Source organism: Pseudorca crassidens, chromosome 13 (genome assembly GCF_039906515.1).
Source record: "Pseudorca crassidens isolate mPseCra1 chromosome 13, mPseCra1.hap1, whole genome shotgun sequence".
Taxonomy (NCBI): Eukaryota; Metazoa; Chordata; class Mammalia; order Artiodactyla; family Delphinidae; genus Pseudorca; species Pseudorca crassidens.
Window position 1 is genome coordinate 20,812,391 of NC_090308.1, and position 25,274 is coordinate 20,837,664.

General features: G+C 39.7%; 1 protein-coding gene across 8 annotated transcripts in view; it reads right to left on the bottom strand.

The window, feature by feature from the left end:
* PHACTR2 (phosphatase and actin regulator 2) overlaps window positions 1-25,274 on the bottom strand; it is a 188,550-nt gene that overhangs the window by 71,449 nt on the left and 91,827 nt on the right. For 7 of the 8 annotated variants that reach the window (XM_067701888.1, XM_067701894.1, XM_067701893.1 and 4 more), the window contains one exon: window positions 23,767-23,934. The exons of the other annotated variant lie outside the window; for it this stretch is intronic. In XM_067701888.1, coding sequence (XP_067557989.1) covers window positions 23,767-23,934 — 168 coding nt within the window. The remainder of the gene's footprint in view (window positions 1-23,766; window positions 23,935-25,274) is intronic. 8 annotated transcript variants of the gene reach the window in all.

Sequence of the window (25,274 nt, forward strand, 5' to 3'; positions counted from 1 at the left end):
CTTTCCCATAAATGGGTTTTACCTCTAAAACAGACCTATAATGAATAATAAATGCTCCATAAGTTAAAAGGTGGGGCCATAATGATTCTTCCAATCCACCTATGAGTAAAAAGACTGAACTAAGAAAAGATCCATTCTACTGGGAGAAAAAAAATGAAGAGGAACACTTAGTCTCCTTCACATTTAATGCATAGAGGAAATTTGTTTTAATACCATCATATATCTTTAGGAAAACAGAATAAAAGGATTTCAAGAAAGTATTATGGTAAGATTACTATATATTATCTCTTATTCACAGAATTTCTAACACTCATTTGGTCTGATTAGCTTCAGTTATAAAATACGTAAGTACATAAGTGGTTGAACTAAAACACAACACCTGCCCCACCTCCATTTTGTGTCCGTGATGCCCGCACATTGACCTTTAAAAGGCTCGTACCATACAGAGCACACAGTTACAGTTACGTAAGTGAATGGACCCTCAACGTGTCCATTAAATTTCGTGAAATATTTATTTTGTCTATTTTGGCTTTTCAAGACTCCATAAGGCTCTTAAGTTCTCAATGATATGAACATGAAGTCAGAACTGAAAACAGCTATAGCCTTTTCCCTCCAAAATTCTAGCATTTTCCAAATCACAAACATCTACTTCCCAATGTCCCATACTGGGATAGGATAAGGTCCATCTTATTAATGAAAGAGCTTTTCATTAATTAATTCATTCAACAAACACTTACTGAATGCTTAGCATAAGCCAGACACTATTCTAGTTGCTTGGGATTTTACCAGCAAAGAAGACAAAAATCCCTATCTTCATGGAATTTATAATCTAGTGGAAAGTGGGACCAGATAATAAACAATAGAAATAATAAATGTTAGAAGATAAAACGTGCTATGGAAAACAAAAAGAGTACGGCAGAAGAGTGCCAAGAGTGCCAGGGGACCTATTTTACACCCACCAGGATGGCAATAAGACAGATAGATAATAGCAGATACTGCCCAGAGTATGGAGAAATTGGAACCCTCATACACTGCTGGTGGGAATGTAAAGTGATGCAGTTGCTTGGGAAAACAGTCTTGGCAGTTCCTCAAAATGTTAAACATTGAATTATCATACGACTCAGCAATTCCATGTCTAGTTATATAACCAAGAGAAGTGAAAACATGCGTCCACTTAAAAACTTATACACAAACGTTCACAGCAGCATTATTCATAATAGCCAATAATAGAAACAACTCAAATGTTCATCAGCTGGTGGACAGCTAAAGTGTGGTTTATTCATACAATGGAATACTATTTGATAATAAAAAGAAATTAAGTCTTGATACATGTCACAACATGGACGAACCTTGAAAACATTATGCTAAGTGAAAGGAGCCAGTCACAAAGACCACATATTCATTACATGATTCCATTTTCATGAACATCAGGAATAGGCAAACCTATAGAGACAGAAAATAGAGCTGGGGGTTTGGGAGGAAAATGCAGAGTGACTCCTAATGGAATGGGGTTTCTTTTTAGGATAATGACAGTGTTTAAAGTTGACTGTGGTGATGGTTGCATAGCTGTGACTATTACTTAAGGGATAACCTTTATTACTTAAAACCACTGCATTAAATGGGTGAATTGCATGGTATATGAGTTGTATCTTAACAAAGCTGTTAAAAAAAGAGTGCTGGGGGATAGAAAGATTCAATATAGGAAGATCAAGGTGGATCTCATTGAGAAGTTAGAATGTGAACATGGATTTCAATAAAGGAGATGAGGTAGTTGGTTAACCATAAAGAAATTTGGAGGAAGAGCCTCACTTTGTTTTCCATTTCAAAGCACCAGAGGTCCTATCAAAACTCACCCAAGATAAAAGAGGTAACCTGAATAGTCCTATAGCTGTTAAAGAAATAAATTTGCAGTTTAAAATCTTTTTTTTTTTCGGTACGCGGGCCTCTCACTGTTGTGGCCTCTCCCGTTACCGAGCACAGGCTCCGGATGCGCAGGCTCAGCGGCCATGGCTCACGGGCCCAGCCGCTCCGCGGCATGTGGGATCTTCCCGGACCGGGGCACGAACCCGTGTCCCCTGCATCAGCAGGCGGACTCTCAACCACTGCACCACCAGGGAAGCCCTAAAATCTTTTTTAAAAAGAAATCTTCAAGCCCAGATCGCTTCAGTGGTGAATTCTATCAAATATTTAAGGAAGAAATAACACCAATTCCGCATAATCTTTTCCAGGAATAGAAGGGGAGGAGAGAGTTCCCAGCTCATTCTATGGGGTCAGCATCACCCCGATACCAAAGCAAGGCAAAGACAGTACAAGAAAAGAAACCTACAGACCAATATCATGAAGCTTTAACAAAATATTATTAAATAAAATCCAGCAACATATAAAATGAATAATATATCACAACTCAGGGGAGTTTATCCCAGGAATGCATAATTAGTTTAATATTTAAAAAATCTATCAATGGAATCAAGCATAATAATAGTCTAAAGAAGAAAAACTACATGATGATATGAATCGATACAGAACAAAAATCTGAGAAATTCAACATCTTTTCCCTTATTTATTTATTTTTGCCTGGGTCGGGTCTTAGTTGGCGGCCCACAGGATCTTTGTTGAGGCATGCGGAATCTTTTCGATAAGGCGAGCGGTCTGCTTGGGTTTCTCTCTAGTTGCGGCACGCAGGCTTCTCTCTAGTTGTAGCGTGCGGGTTTTCTCTCTCTAGTTGTGGCGCGTGGGCTCTGTAGTTTGCAGCTTGCGGGCTCTCTGGTTGAGGACCACGAGCTCAATAGTTGTTGCACGTGGGCTTAGTTGCCCCGCGCCATGTAGTATCTTAGTTCCCCAACCAGGGATCAAACCTGCGTCCCCTGCATTGGAAGGCGGATTCTTTACCACTGGACCACCAGGGAAGTCCCTCAACATCTTTTCATAATATCATAATATCTTAGAAAATTAAGCATTAAAGGGAACTTCATCCTGATAAAGTACATCTACAAAAAACCTTCAGCTAACATCATACTTAATGAATGCTTCCCTGTAAGAATGGGAACAAGGCAAGCATCTCCCCGTTCACCACTCCTATTTACTATCATACTGGAAGCCTTAGCTAGTGCAAAAGGGTGAGAAATGAAATGAAAGGCAGAGATACTGGAAAGGAAAAATGAAACCATCCCTATTTACAGATGATATAATTATCTACATTAAAAAATCATAAAGAATTTTACTAGAATCAATAAGTAAGTTTAACAAGGTAGCATGATACAATTGTATTTCTATAAACTAGCAATGAACTGGAAAAAAAATTTTTTAATATGTCATTTACAGTAGTTTTTTTAAAAAAAGAAAGAACAGGAAAGAAATACTTAGGAATAAACCTAATACTGTTTTCTAAAAACTTCTAAGCACAACTGAAAGAAACAGATGAGCTAACTAAATGGAGAGACATATCAGCTCATAGATTAGAAGATTCAACATAGTAAAGATATCAGTTCTACCTAAACTGCAATATAGATTTAATGTAATTCCAATAAAAATTTCAGTAGGAAATTTTGAGAATATAAACAAGCTGATTGTGAAATTTATCTGAAAAAGCAAAGAAACTAGATTAGTTAAAACAATTTTGAAAATGAGAATAAAGTTGGAGAAATCACAGTACCTAACTTTCAGGACTATAAAGCTACAGTCATCAAGACAGCATGACATTGGTGAAGGAATAGATACATAGATTAAGAGCACAAGTAGTCCAGAAATAGACCCACACAAATGTAGGTCTTAATTTTTGATAAAGACTATGTGGCCAATTAATTTTTGACAAAGCTGTAAAGGCAGTTCAATGGAGAAAGAATAGCTTTTTCAACAAATGCTCTTGAAAGTTGTTGTTTTTTCCTGCACATGAATGTTCACAGCAGCTTTTTTGTAATAAAAGTTCTTATACATGATACCAAAAGCATGCTCCTAAAAGAAAGAAGTGATAAACTGTACCTCATCAACAGGATGACTTTTGCTCTATAAATGACACTGTTATGGAATGGAAAGGCAAGCTACAGTCTGGCAGAAAATATCTTTAATAACATATCTAACAGAGGCATCATACATACCTGGACCATATAAAGTACTCTCAAAACTCAACATTAAGGAAACAGCTCAATAAAAATTGTCCAGAAGACATGAACACACCCTTACCAAAGAAGAGTATAGGGAAGAAAATATGCTTATTGGTTTTTTAATGATGAAAAGGCAATTTAATGGAGAAAGGATGGTCTTTTCAAAAAATGGTATTGAAAAAACTGGATACTTATATGCAAGAAATGAACTTTGACCTAAACCATATAGCTTACATAAAAAATAACATAAAACTGATCAGGGGAATTCCCTAGCTGTCCAGTGGGTAGGACTCTCTGCTTTCACGGCTGAGGACCTGGGTTCAATCTCTGGTGGGGAACTAAGATCCCACAAGCCACGTGGCAGGGCCAAAATAACCCCAGAAAACTAATCATAGATCTAAACTATAAAACTTTTAGAAGAAATTATAGGAGAAAATTTTTGTGGCCTGGGGTTAGGCAAAGACACCACCTACAAACGGGGAGAAAATATTTCAAATCACATATCTGACAAAGAACTTGTATCCAGAATATATAAAGAACCCTCAAAATGCAACAATAAGAAAACAAACAACCCAATTACAAAACAGGCAAAATACTTAAACAGAAACTTTACCAAAGAGGATATATGGACAGCAGATAAGCACATGAAAAGAAATTGATCATAATTAGCCATTAGGGAAATACAAATTAAAACCATGACAAAATTCTACTACATATCTTCTAGAATGGCTAAAATAAAAAATAATGACAGCACATCCATGTTCACAGTAGCACCACTCACAAGAGCCAAGAGGTGGAAGCAACCCAAGTGTCCACTGACTGATGAATGGATAAACAAAATGTGGTATGTATGCAATGAAATACGACGCAGTCTTAAAAAAGAGGGAAATGCTGTCACATGCTTCAGCATGAATAAACTTTGAGGATATTATGCTAAATGAAATAAAAGTCATAAAAAGACAACTTCCGTATGGTTCCACTTATATGAAGTATCTAATGTAGTCAAATTCATAGATACAGAAAGTAGAATGGTGATCACCAGGCACTGGGGAGAGGGGGTAAAGGGGAATTGTTTAATAGGTATAGAATTACAGTTCTATAAAACGAAAAAGTTCTGGAGATTTGTTTTATAACAATGTAAATATATTTTACTACTGAACGATACACATTCTAAAAAATGGTTAAGATTGGGCTTCCCTGGTGGCGCAGTGGTTGAGAGTCCACCTGCCGATGCAGGGGACACGGGTTTGTGCCCCAGTCTGGGAAGATCCCACAGGCCGCAGAGCAGCTGGGCTCTGTGCTCCGCAACGCTGAGCCTGTGCTGAGCCTGTGCTCCGCAACGGGAGAGGTCACAACAGTGAGAGGCCCGCGTACCGCAAAAATAAATAAATAAATAAAAAATGGTTAAGATTGTAAAATTTATGATATGTTCTCATCACAATAAAAAATTGATAATGATAATACTAAGTGCTGACAAGGATGTGGAACAACTGGAACTTTCTGACACTGCTGGTAGGAATGCACAACTCTGGAAAATAGTTTGGTAATTGCTTATAAAGTTAAAAATGCATTTAACATATGACCCAAAAATCTACTCCTACATATTTTCCCTAGAGAAATGAAAACTTTTGTTCACACGAAAACCTTTACATGAATGTCAACAGCAGCTCTACTCATAATTACCTCAAACTGGAAAAAATCCAGATGTCCTTCAACAGGAGGACAAATAAATAAACTATGGTACAGCCATACCAAAGAATACTACCTAACAATCACAAGGAATAACTGATAGATGCAACAACCTGGATGAACCTCAGAGGTGCTAAGCTAAGTGAAAGGAGCCAGTCTCAAAAGATTTCATGCTGAATGATTGCAAGTTTAATGACATACTTGAAACAACAAAATGATGGTGAAGAAAAACAGAGCAGGTGCTGCCAGAGGTTAGGAGTTCAGGGGGTGGGTGGAGAGGAGGTAGGGCAGGACCATAAAAGGACAGCCCAAGCGAGATTTTGGGAGTGATGGAACTGTGATATATGCTGATTATGGTGGCAGTTACTCAAAACTATACATGTATTAAAATTCATAGAACTGTACACACATACATACATATACACACACGCACATACAATAAACAAACAGAAAAAACACAAGAGTGGTGAATGACCATGAAAATGACCTCTTTTGATAAAGTCCTGATCACAAATGCAGTGACAGAGTATGAACAGAGTGGTTCCTTTGTATGTCTGCCTCTCACATAAGCCAACCACAGCCACTTCTAAGAAAATCTCGGGAGTCCACCAGCAGAGTTGTCAGGAAGAATAAGAATATCTTCCTGCTGACTATAGGCTTATTGACCCAAGACCACAGTCCAAAAGAGAGGCAAGGCAGGGAGAAGTTTTGGAAAAATCAAAATCCTATTTGTGTTTTCTGAAAGGGCTATGGTTTGACATCACAAGCCCAGACCACTGCTCAGTGAAAAGCTTCATTCCTAGGGGCCCGGTTTGCTGGGGAAAGTTTACAGGAAATGTTTCCAAGAGGAGCTGCCAAAAAACTGACTACAGGTAACCTCAAGACCCAGGGGTCTGGACTGCAGAAATCATTCCAGTGATCTCTTGGCTGTGACCTTTGCTTTTCTTCCTTGGAGAGGAGCCATCAATGGGTGAGCTATAAATACAAGCAATTTTCACATAAGGGAAAGTAAAGGACTTGGGGAACATCTCCCCTTGCTTTGGAAAAGGTGAACGCCATCTAGAAGGAAAGGAAAAATAATACAGTTAAGGAAGATACAAAGAGAAATGTTTTGAGGAAGAAAACAGGAATCAAAACAGCAGTTGAGAGGTTGAGAGGAAGAAAACGTTAACACAAAGGAGAGGGGAAAAGCTGATGAGCTGTGTGGATCTGGAGCTGGACGGCAGGTCAGAGAGACAGAGGAGAACAGTGGGACCAGACACACCAAAGCAAAGAGCCAAGGACAAAGTTCATGAGCCTGGGAATTTTCCCTTTTTGTCAGCTCTTGGACTCCCAGTGCATAGAACAGATCTGGGCTCACAGTAGGAGATCAGCGACTATTTGCTGTACAAATGAACAAGAAGGGAGACTGATGAGAGCTGGTAGGAAGAGTCCAACGGTAATCACTGAGGAGCTCGCACTGATACGCATGGCCCGCCTGGCCCACCAGAAGGAAGGCTGGCTTTTTGTAATGTTTTTTAGGGACTTCCCTGGAGTACCAGTGGCTAAGATTCCACACTCCCAATGCAGGGGCCCCCGGTTTGATCCCTGGTCAGGCAACAAGATCCCACATGCTGCAACTAAGAGTTCACATGCCACAACTAAAGATCCCACACACAGCAACGAGGATCCCGCCTGCCGCAACTAAGACCTGATGCAGCTAAATAAATAAAGAAAAAAATTTTTTAAAAAGAATTGCTTTAAACAAATGTGTTTTTTAGGACATGAAGAAGGGCATGCCAAGATGTCACAAACCCTCCTCTATTGGTTTTTTAAAAACAGGAATAATTGTCTTCCCTAGAAGCAATCAGAAGCCCCATCCAGTCAGAAGTTCTGAGGAACAAACAGGAAGGTGTGGAAGGCTGGGTGTGTTTTTCTTCTCTTCTGGCTGAAGATATGATATGCAAAGACTGGACAAAGACTGCGAACAGCCATTTGAGTTGATGGTGTCAGAGACAAAGGCTGATTTTTCTGGACCATAACATCCATACAATAATGCCAGGCCTGGCAGGACTATGGAAGTGATATGCTGGGAGAAGACTGACTGAACTGGCCTACTGAAGTTGAATGAGGGAGGAAGGAAAAAAACCCAGATAATAGCATAAAATCAGGTATCATGGAGGATAGCAGAGAAGACAGAAAAAAAAAGCAGTGAAGAATTCCAGTGCTTTCAGAGCAAACAGAATCCAAGAAGTGTGGGCACAATATGAATGGGTGCAGAAACGGAAGAGGAGTAATAAAAAAAGGCACGTGAGGTGTCAGCACAAGAAAGTAACTTTTGAGACATGGTGGGACAGGATTCTGGATGACTCAAAGGAGACAGATCGGATACAAAAGGGAGGTCTAACATCAGGAGGGAGCATACCTCGCCAGACACTATCCTATTGTTATATGGGGTTGAAACAGATCACCCAGGATCTGGGTGATGTTTTTCTATATACAGAACATTAAATGAGCAGAAATGTAATATGGACTATTAATGGGGGATTTTCAATTCCCTAGACATTTATAAGACACTTAATTCCTACTGAAAAATTCTTACCATTTTAATAACAAGATGAATTCTTATTCTGGACATTGATTCTAAATATTAAAAATGTGATTGGTAAAGTGCAATAATAAGAATTTGGGGGAAAGTCACTATGCTATCTTGGCATGAAAATAGCCAAAACTGAGAAGTATGGCCAGACTCACAAGCTACCTTGTGGGCTCTATGAAAGGCAGGCACCTACTGTGTTAGGCTTGTTCCTCACTGTGACCCCAGCACCTGCTGCATTAGGTCTCGTACTCAATAAAAACTAACTGAATAATCTAGACAATTTAGTATGATGAGAAACTCTAAACTGAAAATAGATCAAGGGGATGAAAGAACTTTAAAACAAGATGGGAGGACCATCATGTACCAATGCGATTAGGAGATAGATACATAGGTAGGTAGATAGATAGACAGACAGGTAGATAGATAGATTAGTACCAGGGGATAGTTAGAAAACCTGGAGAGAATTTGTTTCAGGTCAATATAAAAGAAAACTTCCTCAATAATGAGAGCTAGGAATTAGGAGCTCAGGAAGAAGCTGAATGACTGTATCTTATCAGGCTTGCAGGAGACAAAAGGTATTCCTGCCCTGGAGACAGACCTAGATGATTGGTTAGGTCCTTTGCAACCCTGAAATTCTCAATTTCAACTGAAAACTCAGAAGGTGTTTTGCCACAGTAACAATAAACAATGTTTGGCTGTATTTGGAGGAATGAGTCTTAACAGTACCAGGCTTCAGGTGTATCATGGATTAAACTGAATTTTGTAAATTAACATGGGAATTTACTCATCATTCCTTGTAATCTAACCAAGAGGTATGGGGACACCATTAACATGTAAGTTAAGGACTGTCTGAACACTGAGGCAATAATGCATTGTTTCAACTTATAAAGGCGTTCTTTGTAGAACCTGAAACTTGGATCCACCAAAAAACATCAACATATGAGGTATTCTAAACTTGGACTCCATGAAGCTCGCTTTCTGATCACCTGTCAGAAGCTGGCTCTTAGATTTGAATTTAAGAAAGGAAGCCATAATGAAACATTAGTATTACAGAGTTAAATCCCTTTCCTGGATTGCTGCTCCTCTTTTAGCAGAATTGTAGAGAAAAATTACGATTTTTTTCAGAGCCATGGTGCCAACAACTGATATCAAGATTAGCAACCAGGACTTCCCCAGTGGTCCAGTGGCTAAGACTCTGTGCTCCCCATGGAGGCTAAACAATAAGTTACTAAATAACCAAGAGATCACTGAAAAAATCAAAGCGGAAATCAAAATATACCTAGACACAAATGACAACGAAACACGATGATCCAAAACCTGTGGGATGCAGCAGAAGCATTTCTAAGAGGGAAGTTTATAGCAGTACAATCCTACCTCAAGAAACAAGAAATTTTTTTTTTTTTTTTGCCACCCCACATGGCTTGTGGGATCTTGGTTCATGAGCCAGGGGTCAGGCCAAAGCTCCTATGGTGGAATCTCTGAGTCCGAACCACTGGACTAACAGAGAACCTCAGACCCCAGGGAATATTCATCCGAGTGAGGTCTCATGGAGGTCCTCATCTCAGCACCAAGACCCAGCTCTACCCAACAGCCTACAAACTCCAGTGTTGGAAGCCTCAGGACAAACAACCAGTAAGACAGGAAGAAAACCACACTCATAAAAAACAAACAAACAAAATCCGATGGCAAAAAAATATGTCACAGATGAAGGAGCAAGGTAAAAACCTACAAGACCAAATAAATGAAGAGGAAATAGGCAATCTACCTGAAAAAGAATTCAGAGGGATGATAGTAAAGTTGATCCAGAATCTTGGAAATAGAATGGAGGCACAGACTGAGAAAATACAAGAAATGTTTAACAAAGATCCAGAAGAACTAAAGAACAGAGATGAACAATACAATAACTGAAATGAAAAATACACTAGAAGGAATCACTAACAGAATAAATGAGGCAGAAGAACGAATAAGTGAGCTGGAAGACAAAATGGTGGAAATAACTGCCAAGGAGCAGAATAAAGAAGAAGGAATGAAAAGAATTCAAGACAATCTCAGAGACCTCTGGGGCAACACTAAATGCACGAACATTCGAATTATAGGGGTCCCAGAAGAAGAAGAGAAAAAGAAAGGGTCTGGGAAAATATTTGAAGAGATTATAGTCAAAAACTTCCCTAACATGGGAAACAAAATAGTCACCCAAGTCCAGGAAGCACAGAGAGTCCAATACAGGATAAATCCCAGGAAAAACACACCACGACACATATTAATCAAACTAACAAAAATTAAATTCAAAGAAAAATATTAAAGCAGCAAGGAAAAAAACAAAATATAACATACAAAGGAATCCCCATAAGGTTATCAGCTGATTTTTCAGCAGAAACCCTGCAGGCCAGAAGGGAGTGGCAGGATATACTTAAAGTGATGAAAGAGAAAAACCTACAACCAAGATTACTCTACCCAGCAAGGATCTCATTCAGATTTGATGGAGAAATCAAAAGCTTTTCAGACAATCAAAAGCTACGAGAATTCAGAACCACCAAACCAGCTTCACAAGTGCTAAAGAAACTTCTCTAGGTGGGAAACACAAGAGAAGAAAAAGATCCACAAAAACAAACCCCAAACAATTAAGAAAACGGTAATAGGAACATATATGTAGATAATAACCTTGAATGTAAATGGATTAGATGCCCCAACCAAAAGACACAGACTGGCTGAATGGATACAAAAACAAGACCCATATATATGCTGTCTGTAAGAGACCCACTTCAGACCTAGGGACACATACAGACTGAAAGTGAAGGGATGGAAAAAGATATTCCATGCAAATGGAAATCATAAGAAAGCTGGAGTAGCAACACTCATGTCAGATAAAATAGACTTTAAAATAAAGACTGTTATGAGAGATAAGGAGGGACACTACATAATGATCAAGGGATCAATCCAAGAAGAAGATATAACAATTGTAAATATTTATGCACCCAACATAGGAGCACCTCAATACATAAGGCAACTGCTAACAGCTATAAAATAGGAAATCGACAGCAACACAATAATAGTAGGGGACTTTAACACACCATTTACACCAGTGGACAGATCATCCAAACAGAAAATAAATAAGGAAACACATGCTTTAAATGACACAACAGACCAGATAGATTTATACTTATAGAACATTCCACCCAAAAGTGGTAGAATACACTTTCTTCTCAAGGGCACACAGAACATTCTCCAGGATAGATCACATCTTGGGTCACAAATCAAGCCTCAGAAAATTTAAGAAAATTGAAATCATACCAAGCATCTTTTCTGACCACAATGCTATGAGATTGGAGATCAATTACAGGAAAAACACTGTAAAAAACACAAAAACAGGGCTTCCCTGGTGGCTCAGTTATTGAGAGTCCGCCTGTCGATGCAGGAGACACGGGCTCGTGCCCCGGTCTGGGAAGATCCCACATGCCACGGAGCGGCTGGGCCTGTGAGCCATGGCCGCTGAGCCTGCGGGTCCGGAGCCTGTACTCCGCAATGGGAGAGGCCACAACAGTGAGAGGCCTGTGTACTGCAAAAACAAAAAAAAACAAAAAAACCCCAAAACTTCCAACAAACACAAGTCCAGGACCAGATGGCTTCACAGGTGAATTCTAGCAAACATTTAGAGAAGAGCTAACACCCATCCTTCTCAAACTCTTCCAAAAAACTTTAGAAGGGGAAACACTCCCAAATTCATTCTACGAAACCACCGTCACCCTGATACCAAAACCAGAACAAGGTATCACAAAAAAAGAAAATTATAGGCCAATATTACTGACGAACATAGATGCAAAGATTCTGAACAAAATACTAGCAAACAGAATCCAACAACACATTAAAAAGGATCATATACCACGATCAAGTGGGATTTATCCCAGGGATGCAAGGATTCTTCAGTAGATGCAAATCAATCAACGTGATACACCACATTAACAAATTAAGGAATAAAAACCATATGATCATCTCAATAGATGCAGAAAAAGCATTTGACAAAATTCAAACCCATTTATGATAAAAATTCTACAGAAAATGGGCATAGAGAGAACCTACCTCAACATAATAAAGGCCATATTGATAAACCCACAGCAAACATCATACTCAGTTGTGAAACACTGAAAGTCTTTCCTCTAAGATCAGGAACAAGACAAGGATGTCCACTCTCGCCACTATTATTCAACATAGTTTTGGAAGTCCTAGCCACAGCAATCAGAGAAGAAAAAGAAATAAAAGGAATCCAAATCGGAAAAGAAGTAAAACTGTTACTGTTTCCTGATGACATAATACTATATATAGATAATCCTAAATATGCCACCAGAAAACTACTAGAGCTAATCAATGCATTTGGTAAAGCTGCAGGATATAAAAGTAATGCACAGAAACCTCTTGCATTCCTATACACTAACAACGAAAGATCAGAAAGAGAAATTAAGGAAAAAATCCCATTCACCACTGCAACAAAAAGAATACAATACCGAGGAATAAACCTACCTAAGGAGATAAAAGACCTGTACTCAGAAAACTATAAGACACTGATTTAAGAAATCAAAGATGACACAAACAGATGGAGAGATATGCCATGTTCTTGAATTGGAAGAATCAATATTGTGAAAATGACTATACTACCCAAAGCAATCTACAGATTCAATGCAATCTGTATCAAATTACCAATGGCATTTTTTACAGAACTAGAACAAGAAATCTTAAAATTTGTATGGAGACACAAAAGACCCCGAATACCAAAGCAATCTGTTTTTGTGGGTTTTTTTTTTTTTTTTTTTTTTTGGGTGGGTTGGGTTTTCATTGCTGCCTGTGGGCTTTCTCTAGTTGCGGCGAGCGGGGGCTACTCTTTGTTGCAGTATGTGGGCTTCTCACTGTGGGGGCTTCTCTTGTTGTGAAGCACGGGCTCTAGGTGCACAGGCTTCAGTAGTTCTGGCACACGGGATCAGTAGTTGTGGCTCGTGGGCTCTAGAGTGCCAGCTCAATTGTTGTGGCTCACAGGCTTAGTTGCTCCATGGCATGTGGGATCTTCCCAGAGAAGGGACCGAACCCGTATTCCCTGCATTGGCAGGTGGATTCTTAACCACTGTGCCACCAGGGGAGCCCCCAAAGCAACCTTGAGGGAATAAAATGGAGCTGGAGGAATCAGACTCCCTGACTTCAGACTACATGACAAAGCTACAGTAATCAAGACAATATGGTACTGGCACAAAAACAGAAATATAGATCAATGGAACAGGATAGAAAGCCCAGAGATAAACCCATGCACCTATGGTCAACTAATCTATGACAAAGGAGGCCAGGATATAAAATGGAGAAAAGACAGTCTCTTCAATAAGTGGTGCTGGGAAAACTGGACAGCTACATGTAAAAGAATGAAATTAGAACACTCCCTAACACCATATACAAAAATAAACTCAAAATGGATTAAACACCTAAATGTAAGACCAGACACTATAAAACTCCTAGAGGAAAACATAGGAAGAACACTCTTTGACATAAATCACAGAAAGATCTTTTTTACCCACCTCTTAGAATTATGGAAATAAAAACAAAAATAAACAAATGGGACCTAATGAAACTTAAAAGCTTTTGCAGAGCAAAGGAAACTATAAACAAAACAAAAAGACAACCCTCAGAATGGGAGAAAATATTTGCAAACAAATCAACTGACAAAGGATTAATCTCCAAAATATATAAGCAGCTCATGCAGCTCAATACTAAAAAAGCAAGCAACCCAATCCAAAAATGGGCAGACGGCCTAAATAGACATCTCTCCAAAGATATACGGATGGCCAAGAGGCATATGAAAAGCTGCTCAACATCACTAATTATTAGAGAAATGCAAATCAAAACTACAATGAGGTATCACTTCACACTGGTCAGAATGGCCATCATCAGAAAATCTACAAACAACAAATGCTGGAGAGGGTGTGGAGAAAAGGGAACCGTCTTGCACTGTTGGTGGGAATGTAAATTGATACAGCCACTATGGAGAACAGTATGGAGGTTCCTTAAAAAACTAAAAATAGAACTACCATATGACTCAGCAATCTCACTACTGGGCACATACCCAGAGAAAACATTAATTCAAAAAGACACATGCACCCCATTGTTCACTGCAGCACTATTTACGATAGCCAGGTCATGAAAGCAACCTAAATGCCCATCAACAGACGAAGAGATAAAGAAGATGTGGTACATATATACAATGGAATATTACTCAGCCATAAAAAGGAACGAAATTGGGTCATTTGTAGAGATGTGGATGGACCTAGAGACTGTCATACAGAGTGAAGTAAGTTAGAAAAACAAATATATTATCGCATATATGTGGAATCTAGAAAAATGGTACAGATGAACTGGTTTGCAAGACAGAAATAGAGACACAGATGTAGAGAACAAACGTATGGACACCAAGGGAGGAAAGTGGGTGGGGGTGGTGGTGGGATGAATTGGGAGATTGGGATTGACATATATACATTAATATGTATAAAATAGATAACTAATAAGAACCTGCTGTATTAAAATTAAAATAAAATAATATTCAGAAAACAAAAAAACAAAAAGTCTTTGCTCCCAATTCAGGGGTCACGGGTTTGATCCCTGGTTGGGGAACTAAGATCTTGCATGTCACGTGGCGTGGCCAAATCAATTAAAAAATAAATAAAAGATTAGCCAGCATGAGGTTCATGAATGTGAAGCATTTTGATTGTTAAATTATTGGATAAAGTTTATACTTGATTACATTCACAGTACATTAACACCATTATTAGGCTGAAGAAAATGCATGCATCTCTAACTCATGTGATCACTTAATAGGATTTCCCCGAGTGCTTTTTCTTTTCTTCCCTCTTGTTTTTTGCTCAAATGTTGCCTTCCCGGTGAAGTTCCCCTGACCACCCAATTTTTTTGTTTTGTTTTGTTTTGGATTTTCTTTTTTTGGCCGCACGGCGCACCATGCAGGATCTTAGCTCCTCAACCAGGGATTGAACCCGTGTCCCTTCAGTGGAAGTGCAGAGTCCTAACCACTGGACCGCCAGGGAAGTCCCTGACCACCCCTTTTCTTTTTTTTTTTGTGGTACGCGGGACTCTCACTGTTGTGGCCTCTCCCGTTGCGGAGCACAGGCTCCGGACGCGCAGGCCCAGCGGCCATGGCTCATGGGCCCAGCCGCTCCGCGGCACGTGGGATCTTCCTGGACCGGGGCACAAACCTGTGTCCCCTGCATCGGCTGGCGGACTCTCAACCACTGTGCCACCAGGGAAGCCCGACCACCCCATTTTAAACTGGAACTTCCCTCCCACATTCCCTACTCCTTGCTTTATTTTTTCTCCTCTCACGTTCTAATATACTAACTTACTGGGTTTACTCTATGTCTCCTACCCCTGCTAGAATGTAGTCCCATAAGGGAAGGCAATTTATCTCTTTTGTTCCTGCTGTATCACTAGAGTCTACAACAGTGCCTGACATATAGTAGATGTTGATGTTCAATAAACATGTCAAGAGGACAAAAGAGTATTACCTAACATATAAGCAAGGAGCCCTACATGGACCAGGATGTGCTGTGTGGTCTTTATGGGCTATGTAACTTCCCTCTGCTGCTGTAAATTGGGAAAAGGGAGAGATTCTCTTCCCTTCCTCCAATATGGTGTGACAGTGAATGATACATGAAGGTACTTCCATGTTCTTAGTGGAACAGGATAGAGAAAATCAAAAGGCTGCCATTTATTAATACAACCAGATCAGTCCTGAACAAATATCACCCTGGGAAAATCCTCTAACTTTGCCCTACCTTCTAGATATAGAAAATAGTCACTATCAGCAACATCATGCCTCTATGATTACAAAGAATAGTATCTTAAATGAACCAAATATAATTTTGATCCTTTTCAACCATTTTTCTGTGTACACTGCTGAAATCAGGCTAGTCAAGTAGAATCAAAATAATTCTTCACACCGAATCCTTCTTACAGCAAAAATTCCAGTATATGAAGCAAATCCAGGTATTAGGGTCACCTTTCAATGATCAATCCTTACTGGTCTGAGTATGAAGTTATCGTCTGAAGAGGCCACACAGTGTAATGGTAAAAAATCTGGCTGTGGCACCATATTGCTTGGGTTCAGATACTGCTTTTGGCTCCTACCAGGTGTGTTTCCTTGGGCAAGTCATTTGAATTTTCTGACCTTAGTGTCCTCATCAGTAAAACTGGGATAACAGTAGCACTTAAACTTTATAACCTTTGAGGATTAAATGAGTTAACATGAATAAAGTTCTTGGAGCAGAACCTGGCACATAACAGCATTCAATAAAAACATAGCCATTATATTATTAGGGAGTAAGAGTACCTTCAGTAAATTAAAGCTTTTAGCAGATGACTTTCTGCAAATTACTCTGACTCCTAGAAGGCTGATAACTTGCAACAATGTTATCTAAAAATCTGGACGGGCATTCCTTCCCCATGACTAACAACACAAATCAAAGTCACAATTATAATGAAAATAAATTGTCTGGATTTTCTTTATTTAGGAGTGTAACTTCTTTTTAAATAAGGGCAAAAAGGTAAGAAAAAGAAATTTCCCCTAATTATTTTATTGGCTTTTAATAGTTGTACATAGCTGTAACTGTGAGTACATGTTTTTGGTTTGTATTTTAATTTATTGTCTTTATCTTTTCCATGATATTTTTCAATCTTCAATTTCTTTTATAAAGTCCTAAAGCACCCAGTGCTGTATTTTTAGTTATAGTGGATATCCAATAAATAACCAATTCAAGTCATATGTTAAGAGTACATACCAGGTTCAAATGATCATGTAAAGCATCTGAAGTGGGGTGAAGATGAGTGAGATAGTCTCTGCCCTTAAATAATTTACACAGTAAATTGGTAGCAGACACATAAACTAGGAAAGAAGTCAAAGTACATATCTCCTAACAGGAGGACAAGCACAGGAGGGGAGGTTCCTACTAGATGATGCAGAATCAAGGTCAAGAACATCCTCAGGAAAGAAGAGACATGTTAGGACCCTTGCATGGCTTGCAGTATTTTCCCAGGTGCAGCTGTAGGAAGAAGGTGCTCAGAGGAAGAGGGAAGAGCGTGAAGAAAGGCCTGGGGACACAGAGGCTCCGGGCATGCTCACCGAGGGCCCCTGGGTGACAGAAGTCCAAGGCAAGTGACTAATAAAGAAAGATAAGGGCTTCCCTGGTGGCGCAGTGGTTGAGAGTCCGCCTGCCGATGCAGGGGACACAGGCTCGTGCCCCGGTCCGGGAAGATCCCACATGCCGCGGAGCGGCTGGGCCCGTGAGCCATGGCCGCTGAGCCTGCGCTCCGCAACGGGAGAGGCCGCAACAGTGAGAGGCCCGCGTACCGCAAAAAAAAAAAAAAAAAAAAGATAAGACACGAAAGGTCAGTTTGGGTTACACTGCAGAGAGCTGAGGAGTCTGGAATTCATTTAGGAAACAACGTGAAGTCAGTCACTTTTTGGGCAAGAAGCAAAGGACCAAAGTTCCACCTGAGGAAGACTTCCTGTAGTGGTATCCAGGATGATCTAGATAGAGGAGGGAGGGGAGAGATTTCCCCACCTATTTTCCCAAAACCACAATAATCCCTGCTCTCTCCAGCCACCCAGCTCTTGGGCTGTGCCCTTGTAGCGACAGGAGCTCCAGCACCTGAGGTCTGGGGTCTGAGGAGACCACTCCCGCAGACCTATCCCCTGTGTCCCACTTCAAGCAGTGAGTTTCTGTCCTGAATCCTTTGGTAACTCCCTGTCCTAGTTACCAGGTCTATTCCCCGGTTCCTTAAAAAAAAAAAGATGGGGACCCAGTTTGAGTCTTTTTGGTTCCAGCACCATCTGCCATGAATACTGCCACCTAAGTAAAGAACATGCTGGCTCTCAAGGCTTGCTTGGATTTCCGAGTCTCACTCACCCGGGTGCTCCGTTATGCTACCCTACCTGGTGGAACACATGCCATTTTGTTGTGAAGGACCCACTGCTCTATTTGCTGGCCTGAGATCTGGATGTTATCTTGGCTACTCTAGTGTTCCTGACAGGCTGTGCCACCCTGAATCTTCTCTGTCAGCCTCACTAGCTGGGTCACGTTCCCTTCCTAGGCAGGCTTAATGCCAGAACCCAGTCCCTCCCTGCCTCCTCCAGCATTCCATAGCTTTCTAGAGCTCGGACAGCTAATACCTAAGTAGAGCAAAGAGGCCACCTGCAATAATTGAGACATAGAGTGATGAGGACCAGACAATGGGGACCGAGAGGAAAGGCTGATGGTAGAGGCCTGCACTAGGAGAAATAAATAAAAGGTTTAGGAACTAATAGAATGTAGAAGATGGTAAAAGGCAAGGACGAATCAAAGAACTCCGTGGTCAAAGCCTGGATGCCAAAGAAAGCCACGTCTGCAATAGCAGGGGTAGCTGGGGACGGCAGGGGTTTGGAAAGTATTTGTACATAGGACTTTCCCGCTCCCTCTCTGCTCCCTCTCTGTGCTCATTCAGAGCAGGTGTCAGTACCTTCCCTCTCTAAAACGAAAGTTTAAGTTAACGCATGAAAGACAAGTAGGGTGAGCATAATGAGACCTTCCGGCGACTGCTACTGCTGCCACGTGAACTTTAACTTTTCTATCTTGCTTCACCAAAAATAATGTTTCTATTCCTGAAATTACATTTTAATACTATCCCCAAACACAGAAGTGTTTGTGAAAGCAGAAGTTATGAAAAAAGTAAAGATAATTGAGCTGAAGACATTTTAGATGTAAGCCAATGTTAAGTGTTAACTGTGGGTATGTGTTGAAGAGAATAAAGAATCAAGTTGTAAGTTCTCTGTTTGGTGCCATTGCCTTAAACAATGTCAAAGAGTCATTCTTGTAAAAGATCAATGTTGGTATCTCATATCCTGTTTAAAGCCTGGGATACCTTTAGGGAGGGGTGGAATTAGATGGTTGCTACTCCAGTCACCTGCCCAGTCACTCAGTGGTTTGAGGAAGAACTGAGTGTGGTCATAGGTTACAGACCCTCTCTTCTAAACCGGGGGACACACAGCACGTATTCACAGCAATTCTTCTGCTTGTAGACACTGTAACCTCTCGTTGTGAAAATTTCTCGGTCTAACTCTGCAGTCTTACAGTCCAACTTAACTGAATGCCTCCCCTCACTGTGTGAGAGCAAAATCTGATGCAAGTTTCTTAACATTCTCACTACAAAATCCTGATTTTTTAATTAAAAAATTGATACCCAGAAGCAAATTAATCAGTGCCTGGCATGTACCACCTTTTCAATGTAGATCTATGTAGACCATAAGAATGGGTTTTGCGTTAACACACAGTCCTCAGGCACTACTGCCCATGAGGTGCTCGAGGAGATGTGCCTGGGTTCGAGAGATGTGGGCACTGAGAAGAAAGAAGGGTGAGGAAGGGCACGTTCACAAAAGGAGAAGGGCTGAGACAGGTAGCGAACCTCTCTTGCACAGGTTTAGGGGAAATGGGAAGGGGAAGAGAGGGGACAAAAGAGAAAGAAAAGTCAAAGACAACCAAGATGATGACACCTTGTGTAAATCAAGTAAGAGCTATTTTGTAAAACAAGGAAGGACACAACAGCAATGGCGCATCTTGTAGAGACTGAGATGGATGAAAATGAGAGAATAACACTAAATGTCAGGATTGGGAGGCTTGGAGTCCCCTCAGTGGAGTGCTGGATGCAGGGGCAGACTGCAGAAGGAAAGACATGAGAGTGCAGGAGGGAAGTGGAAGCAGCAGACACAGCGTAGATTTTGAAGATCTTTGGTCTTAGTTGTAACCGCCCATGTAGAAGTTAGAGGAACAGCCTGTTTGTTTGTATCGTCAGCTTTGGGGAGATGAAAGCATATGTAAAGACCCAAAGGGAGGCACCTCAGCCACCACTACCTACCCACCACCACCACCCCCCCCAAAAAAAGGGAAGAAATGATTATGTAGGAAAAAAAAGCGTAAATGAGATTTTGAGTTCTAAAGTTAGGGAAGGGATGGAGCTTAGGTGGAACCAAAGAAGGACCCTTTCACTCAGGAGATGAAAACCGAAGAAAAGAATCACCAAGGGAAAGTAAATAGAAAAGACTACTCTGCCCTAGAACCCAATAGCCTATGGACCATTCTAAACAGAGCTGAAGATACAGGTAACTTTCTGCTTTAAAACAAGGCCAGAGAACTTGAAGTCGGGGCATAAGCCCAGCCAGCCTTATAGGACAAGACAGCCTTTCAAAATCTAGTTGACTCAAGGACCACCAAGCAGACAGAACACAGGACCTTTCTTAACTTCCACCACCATGAACATGTGAGAACAATGGCATTTATTACAGTGGCATTAATAAATCAGTGCTGCATCCTATCTACCATCAATTAAAAATTCCTACCACAGACCCCCACACTAAGAAAAGTGGTATTAATCGCTGTGTAATACAACACAGTAAGATTCATGTCCATATGACTGTAAAGCCAAGAGCTTAGGAGAAGGACAAACGAAGAAGAGTTACTCTTCTTGAAAGAAATTCATATTCTTTCATATCCTAAAATATTATGGATCTTGCCTAAGGTGTTCTTTGATGGAGCTGGCCTTGGTCATACCCAAAGCCCTAGATTTCACTGTTTGAGACGAAAACACCCTACTCTTGGTTATTTCCAAATGCATCAGTTTTCCTCTAGATGTGACATCTTTCCTCAATGTGAAAAAAATATGTTACACCACTTTGTTCCTCCGTTTATTTTAAGCTTTACTAATGCATTCCATAAAACTCAGCAGAAACTGAATTAAAAAAATATATATATATAGTGACAGTAAAGTACTTGGGACACTTGATAACATCTTACGAAATTCAAATAAAACATTAGTAATAACATGGGTTTAAAAAGAAATGATGTGGACTTCCCTGGTGGCGCAGTGGTTAAGAATCCGCCTGCCAGTGCAAGGGACATGGGTTCGAGCCCTGGTCCGGGAAGATCCCACATGCCGTGGAGCAACTAAGCCTGCGTGCCACAACTATGGAGCCTGAGCTCTAGAGCCCATGAGACACAACTACTGAGCCTGCGTGCTGCAACTACTGAAGCCCGTGTGCCTAGAGCCTGTGCTCTGCAACAAGAGGAGCCACCACAACGAGGAGCCTGCGCACCACAATGAAGAGTAGCCCCCGCTTGCTGCAACTAGAGAAAGCCCGCATGCAGAATGAAGACCCAACGCAGCCAAAAATAAATAAATATATTTAAAAAGAAATGATGCAAGTAAATGTAGCAGAAAAATTCACAATGAATTGTTAACACATCCACTTGGCTTGTCTTTATTCTGTTATGTCACAATTTTGATGCAAAGACAAAAAACAAAAACCAATCTGATGATATATCTAATAACTTTCTCAGGTTTTTAATGTGGTTCGGTAGTCTTTAGGAACTAGAAATATAGTACCCATAAATAACTTCTTGGAGCTCAACTTATATAAAATCTTGTGTGAATGTGAAAAGGAAACAGAATACAAAGATTGCTAGGCTATCCTCAATAAATATGGGATAATATAAAATAACACTTAATGCTGTCTAAAATGACTTTTCTTAAATATTCTGGGTTGGTAGAAACGTTACAGCCTCCCTACTATTAAAATAATTAAAAAGAGTGACAAGAAAAGATGAAGGGAAGTTCTTTGTAATTGTTCCTACTTTAGGGAGAGAGACGGTAGCAGCCCAGACCCTGGAGAAGGGCAAGAGAGACAAATGAAGAGACTTTCATCATCTCTTTTCAATGTCTTCTTAATGCTACTGTCCAGAGCCCTATTCCCATCTTGGTTATCCATGGTAACTCGAAGAGCTAGACTCCCCCAATGCTTAGAGAAACCTGAGCGGGAAGTACTTAAGAAGACCAGTGTATTTCCATCTACAACTGCAGAACAAGGAAGAACAAGATGCCCAGTCAGGGGTTGGAAGGAGTCAAGGATCCACAACAGAATCTGGAACTGAAAGCACATTAGAATTCAATTCATTCAATTCTGATCTGACTTGCTCAAGGTCACACGGTACCTTGGTGGCAAGGACACAACTAGAACCCAGGTGTCCTCCCTCAGCACAGCACTCTGTTCATCCCTTCCCACTGCTCCCAACCCAAGAAGCCAGTTAGGAACTAAAGAGGATTCAAAAAGCAAACCATCCTTATTTGCTCCTACGCCAAGTCTTTTGTCTTTGCCTGTCTTTTTATTGCAAAAACTTTCCAGTACCTACAAGTAGAGATATGAGAATAATGAACCCCATATATTACCAACTTGGGACCGATCTTCTTTCATCTATACTCCCCTCTCCTCCAGGATCATTTTGAAACAAATCCCAGAAATAGTATCATTATTTCTTTTTAAATATTAAATGCTCAAAGAAATGATACAGCTGCAAAAGCAGCAGAGACAATTTTCTTTAGGAAGCCCTGGTGTCTCTATCCTACACCCTTGTGCTATTGATGGTGTTTTCCTTTTTATGTCACAGCGCTAGAACTAAAGGCCAACTCTTAGCACAGACCAGTAAGATATGCTCTGTGATCCTGTACATACACGGACAATATTAGTTTCTGGTGCAGTGAGGAATTTTGATGAAGGGATTATTTTAGACAACAAACGTGGAGAAAGCTAAACTTACCCCAAGATATAAACTCATTTCCACCTTAAACAATACCCTGATACTGGACATTTGTTTAAATCAGGCTTAATTCTGGCCTGAGATTTAAGGCCAACTTCCTCCATAAGTCCATATGAAAGGTACTAAATAATGTAATTCTTAAGGTTTAACAAATCCACAAAATAAAATAACAATAAAAAGTTTTCACACCATTAAGGTTATGACTCCTCTAGGACACAGACCATTTATTTGTCCTAAGGACATGATGGAAATTTAAAATTAATAAATATAGCAACACTTTTCCTTCATACAGCCATTTAAATTTTGCCCACAGAACAAATACATTTAAAAGACATTTTAAAAATTCTTCATTGACAAATAGGATCGTGTTACTGGAACTAAGTAGACAGATAGATAATAGTGTTCGTATGTGTGTGTATAAATGGATACTTGCAGCTACAATAATGACAAATAACATTTCCACTTCTAATTTTCCATTTCACCTCCCTCTCCCTACACATTAATTTTTATATGAATTTACAAGTACATATTTAAAAACAAGACTATGTTAGAAAGCCAAAGTGAGTAGAAAAAGAAGGCAGATCAGAACCCTAAGTTGTTTCACCCTTAAATGAAATAATTTCATTTCAAATATAGATTAATTTTTTCCCTGAAAAAAAAAAAAACCCTGCAAGATATAATTTTTTACCTTTTGGAAAATTTAACAATTTATCTTCTAACAAAATTATGATGTTCCTACCTGCTGATGTCTCTCTAAATTTGTCACTGGTCTTCTTTTTCCTCCATTTCCAAGGCTTAAAGATTTTACCAATGGTGGAGAGTTTCCCCTTCCTCTTGAAGGGAGGTGTTTGGGAGCCTGCTGTTGGGCCATCTGAGTTTGCTATAGAAGCTTTGTCCAGTCCGTCAACTGTGTAAAGAAAGTCAAGTCAGAGAAAAGCTGTAATAAAAGTTTGAAACAACATCATCTATGTCTTCCTGCACTGTTCAAAGTAAACATGCCCACTTTAATTGGAATCTCACATAAAGTTTATTTTGCCCCATTTCCCTGCCAGTAGAACTCCTCTAATATCAATCAATAAATCAATCATTCAGAAATTACAGTCCCCTTAGATAATCATTTTGAGGAAACAGAAAAGAAATAAGAGACCTACATAAAAGGTAAGGCCAGATAAATAAGGGTCTGCGAAACAGCTGAATCCGTCTGCAACAACTACATCAATATTTTGTGCAGAAATAGAGTATTCTAAGTGAAACAGGATGTTCCTCCAGAGACTAGTTTGGCATTCTCAGTAATGAAAATGACAGTTATGGTGTAGTTAAAACCAGGTTTTTTTCCTTCACAAAATAAAATTTAGTGCCAAGAAGCTAAATTCTAAATTTTACTATACTAAAACTATCTTTTGCTTGTTACAAAAAAGTTTCTATCTTCAAATAAACTGATAACTATCACGAATGACAAAAAATACGTGGAAAATATGGATGTCGTAGGTAATAGAACATATCTTTATGTGCCTCAATCATTTCATCAATCAGAAGAAAGGCCCCAAACCTTAAGTTGCCTTACACTATGTTCATAACAGAAAGAAGATGGTGATAACTTTTATTACCCCAAAGATTAAATTTTAATGGCAAAAAACGGGAAGCAACTAAAGAATGGATAACTATGGTATTTTTCATGCAATGAAGTAGCACTCAGCAATTTAAAGAAAAGGAGCCATTGATACCTACAAACAATGTGAATGTATCTCAAAAACATTGTGCTGGCAAAAAACAGCAACACACAGAAGAGTACATACTGTGTGGTTCTATGTATATGAAGTTCTAAAAAAGGCAGAATGAATTTATGGGAAAACAGAAAAAAGAAGAAGAAAGAAAGAAAACCAGAACAGTAGTTGCTTCTTGGAGTGAAATGGATGTGGGAATTAATTGAGAAGAGGCTTGAGGGATTTTCCTGGGGTGATGGAAATTATCTCAATAAAGGATGGATTATACAAAATGCATCAAATGGTATTTATGATATTGTGGATTTTTCTTTATGTAAAATCTACCGTTAAAAAAACCATAAATAAGTAGTGAAGTCCAATCAATGGCATGCATGCTGATGTGTTTAGGGATGAAGTGTACTGATGTCCATCAAAAATAATAAATTGATGGATAGATGGAATGGAGATGGATAAATTTACAGTATAGTAAAATATAGTAAAATGTTAAGTGTTGAACTTAGGTGGTGAGTGTGTGGTCATTAAT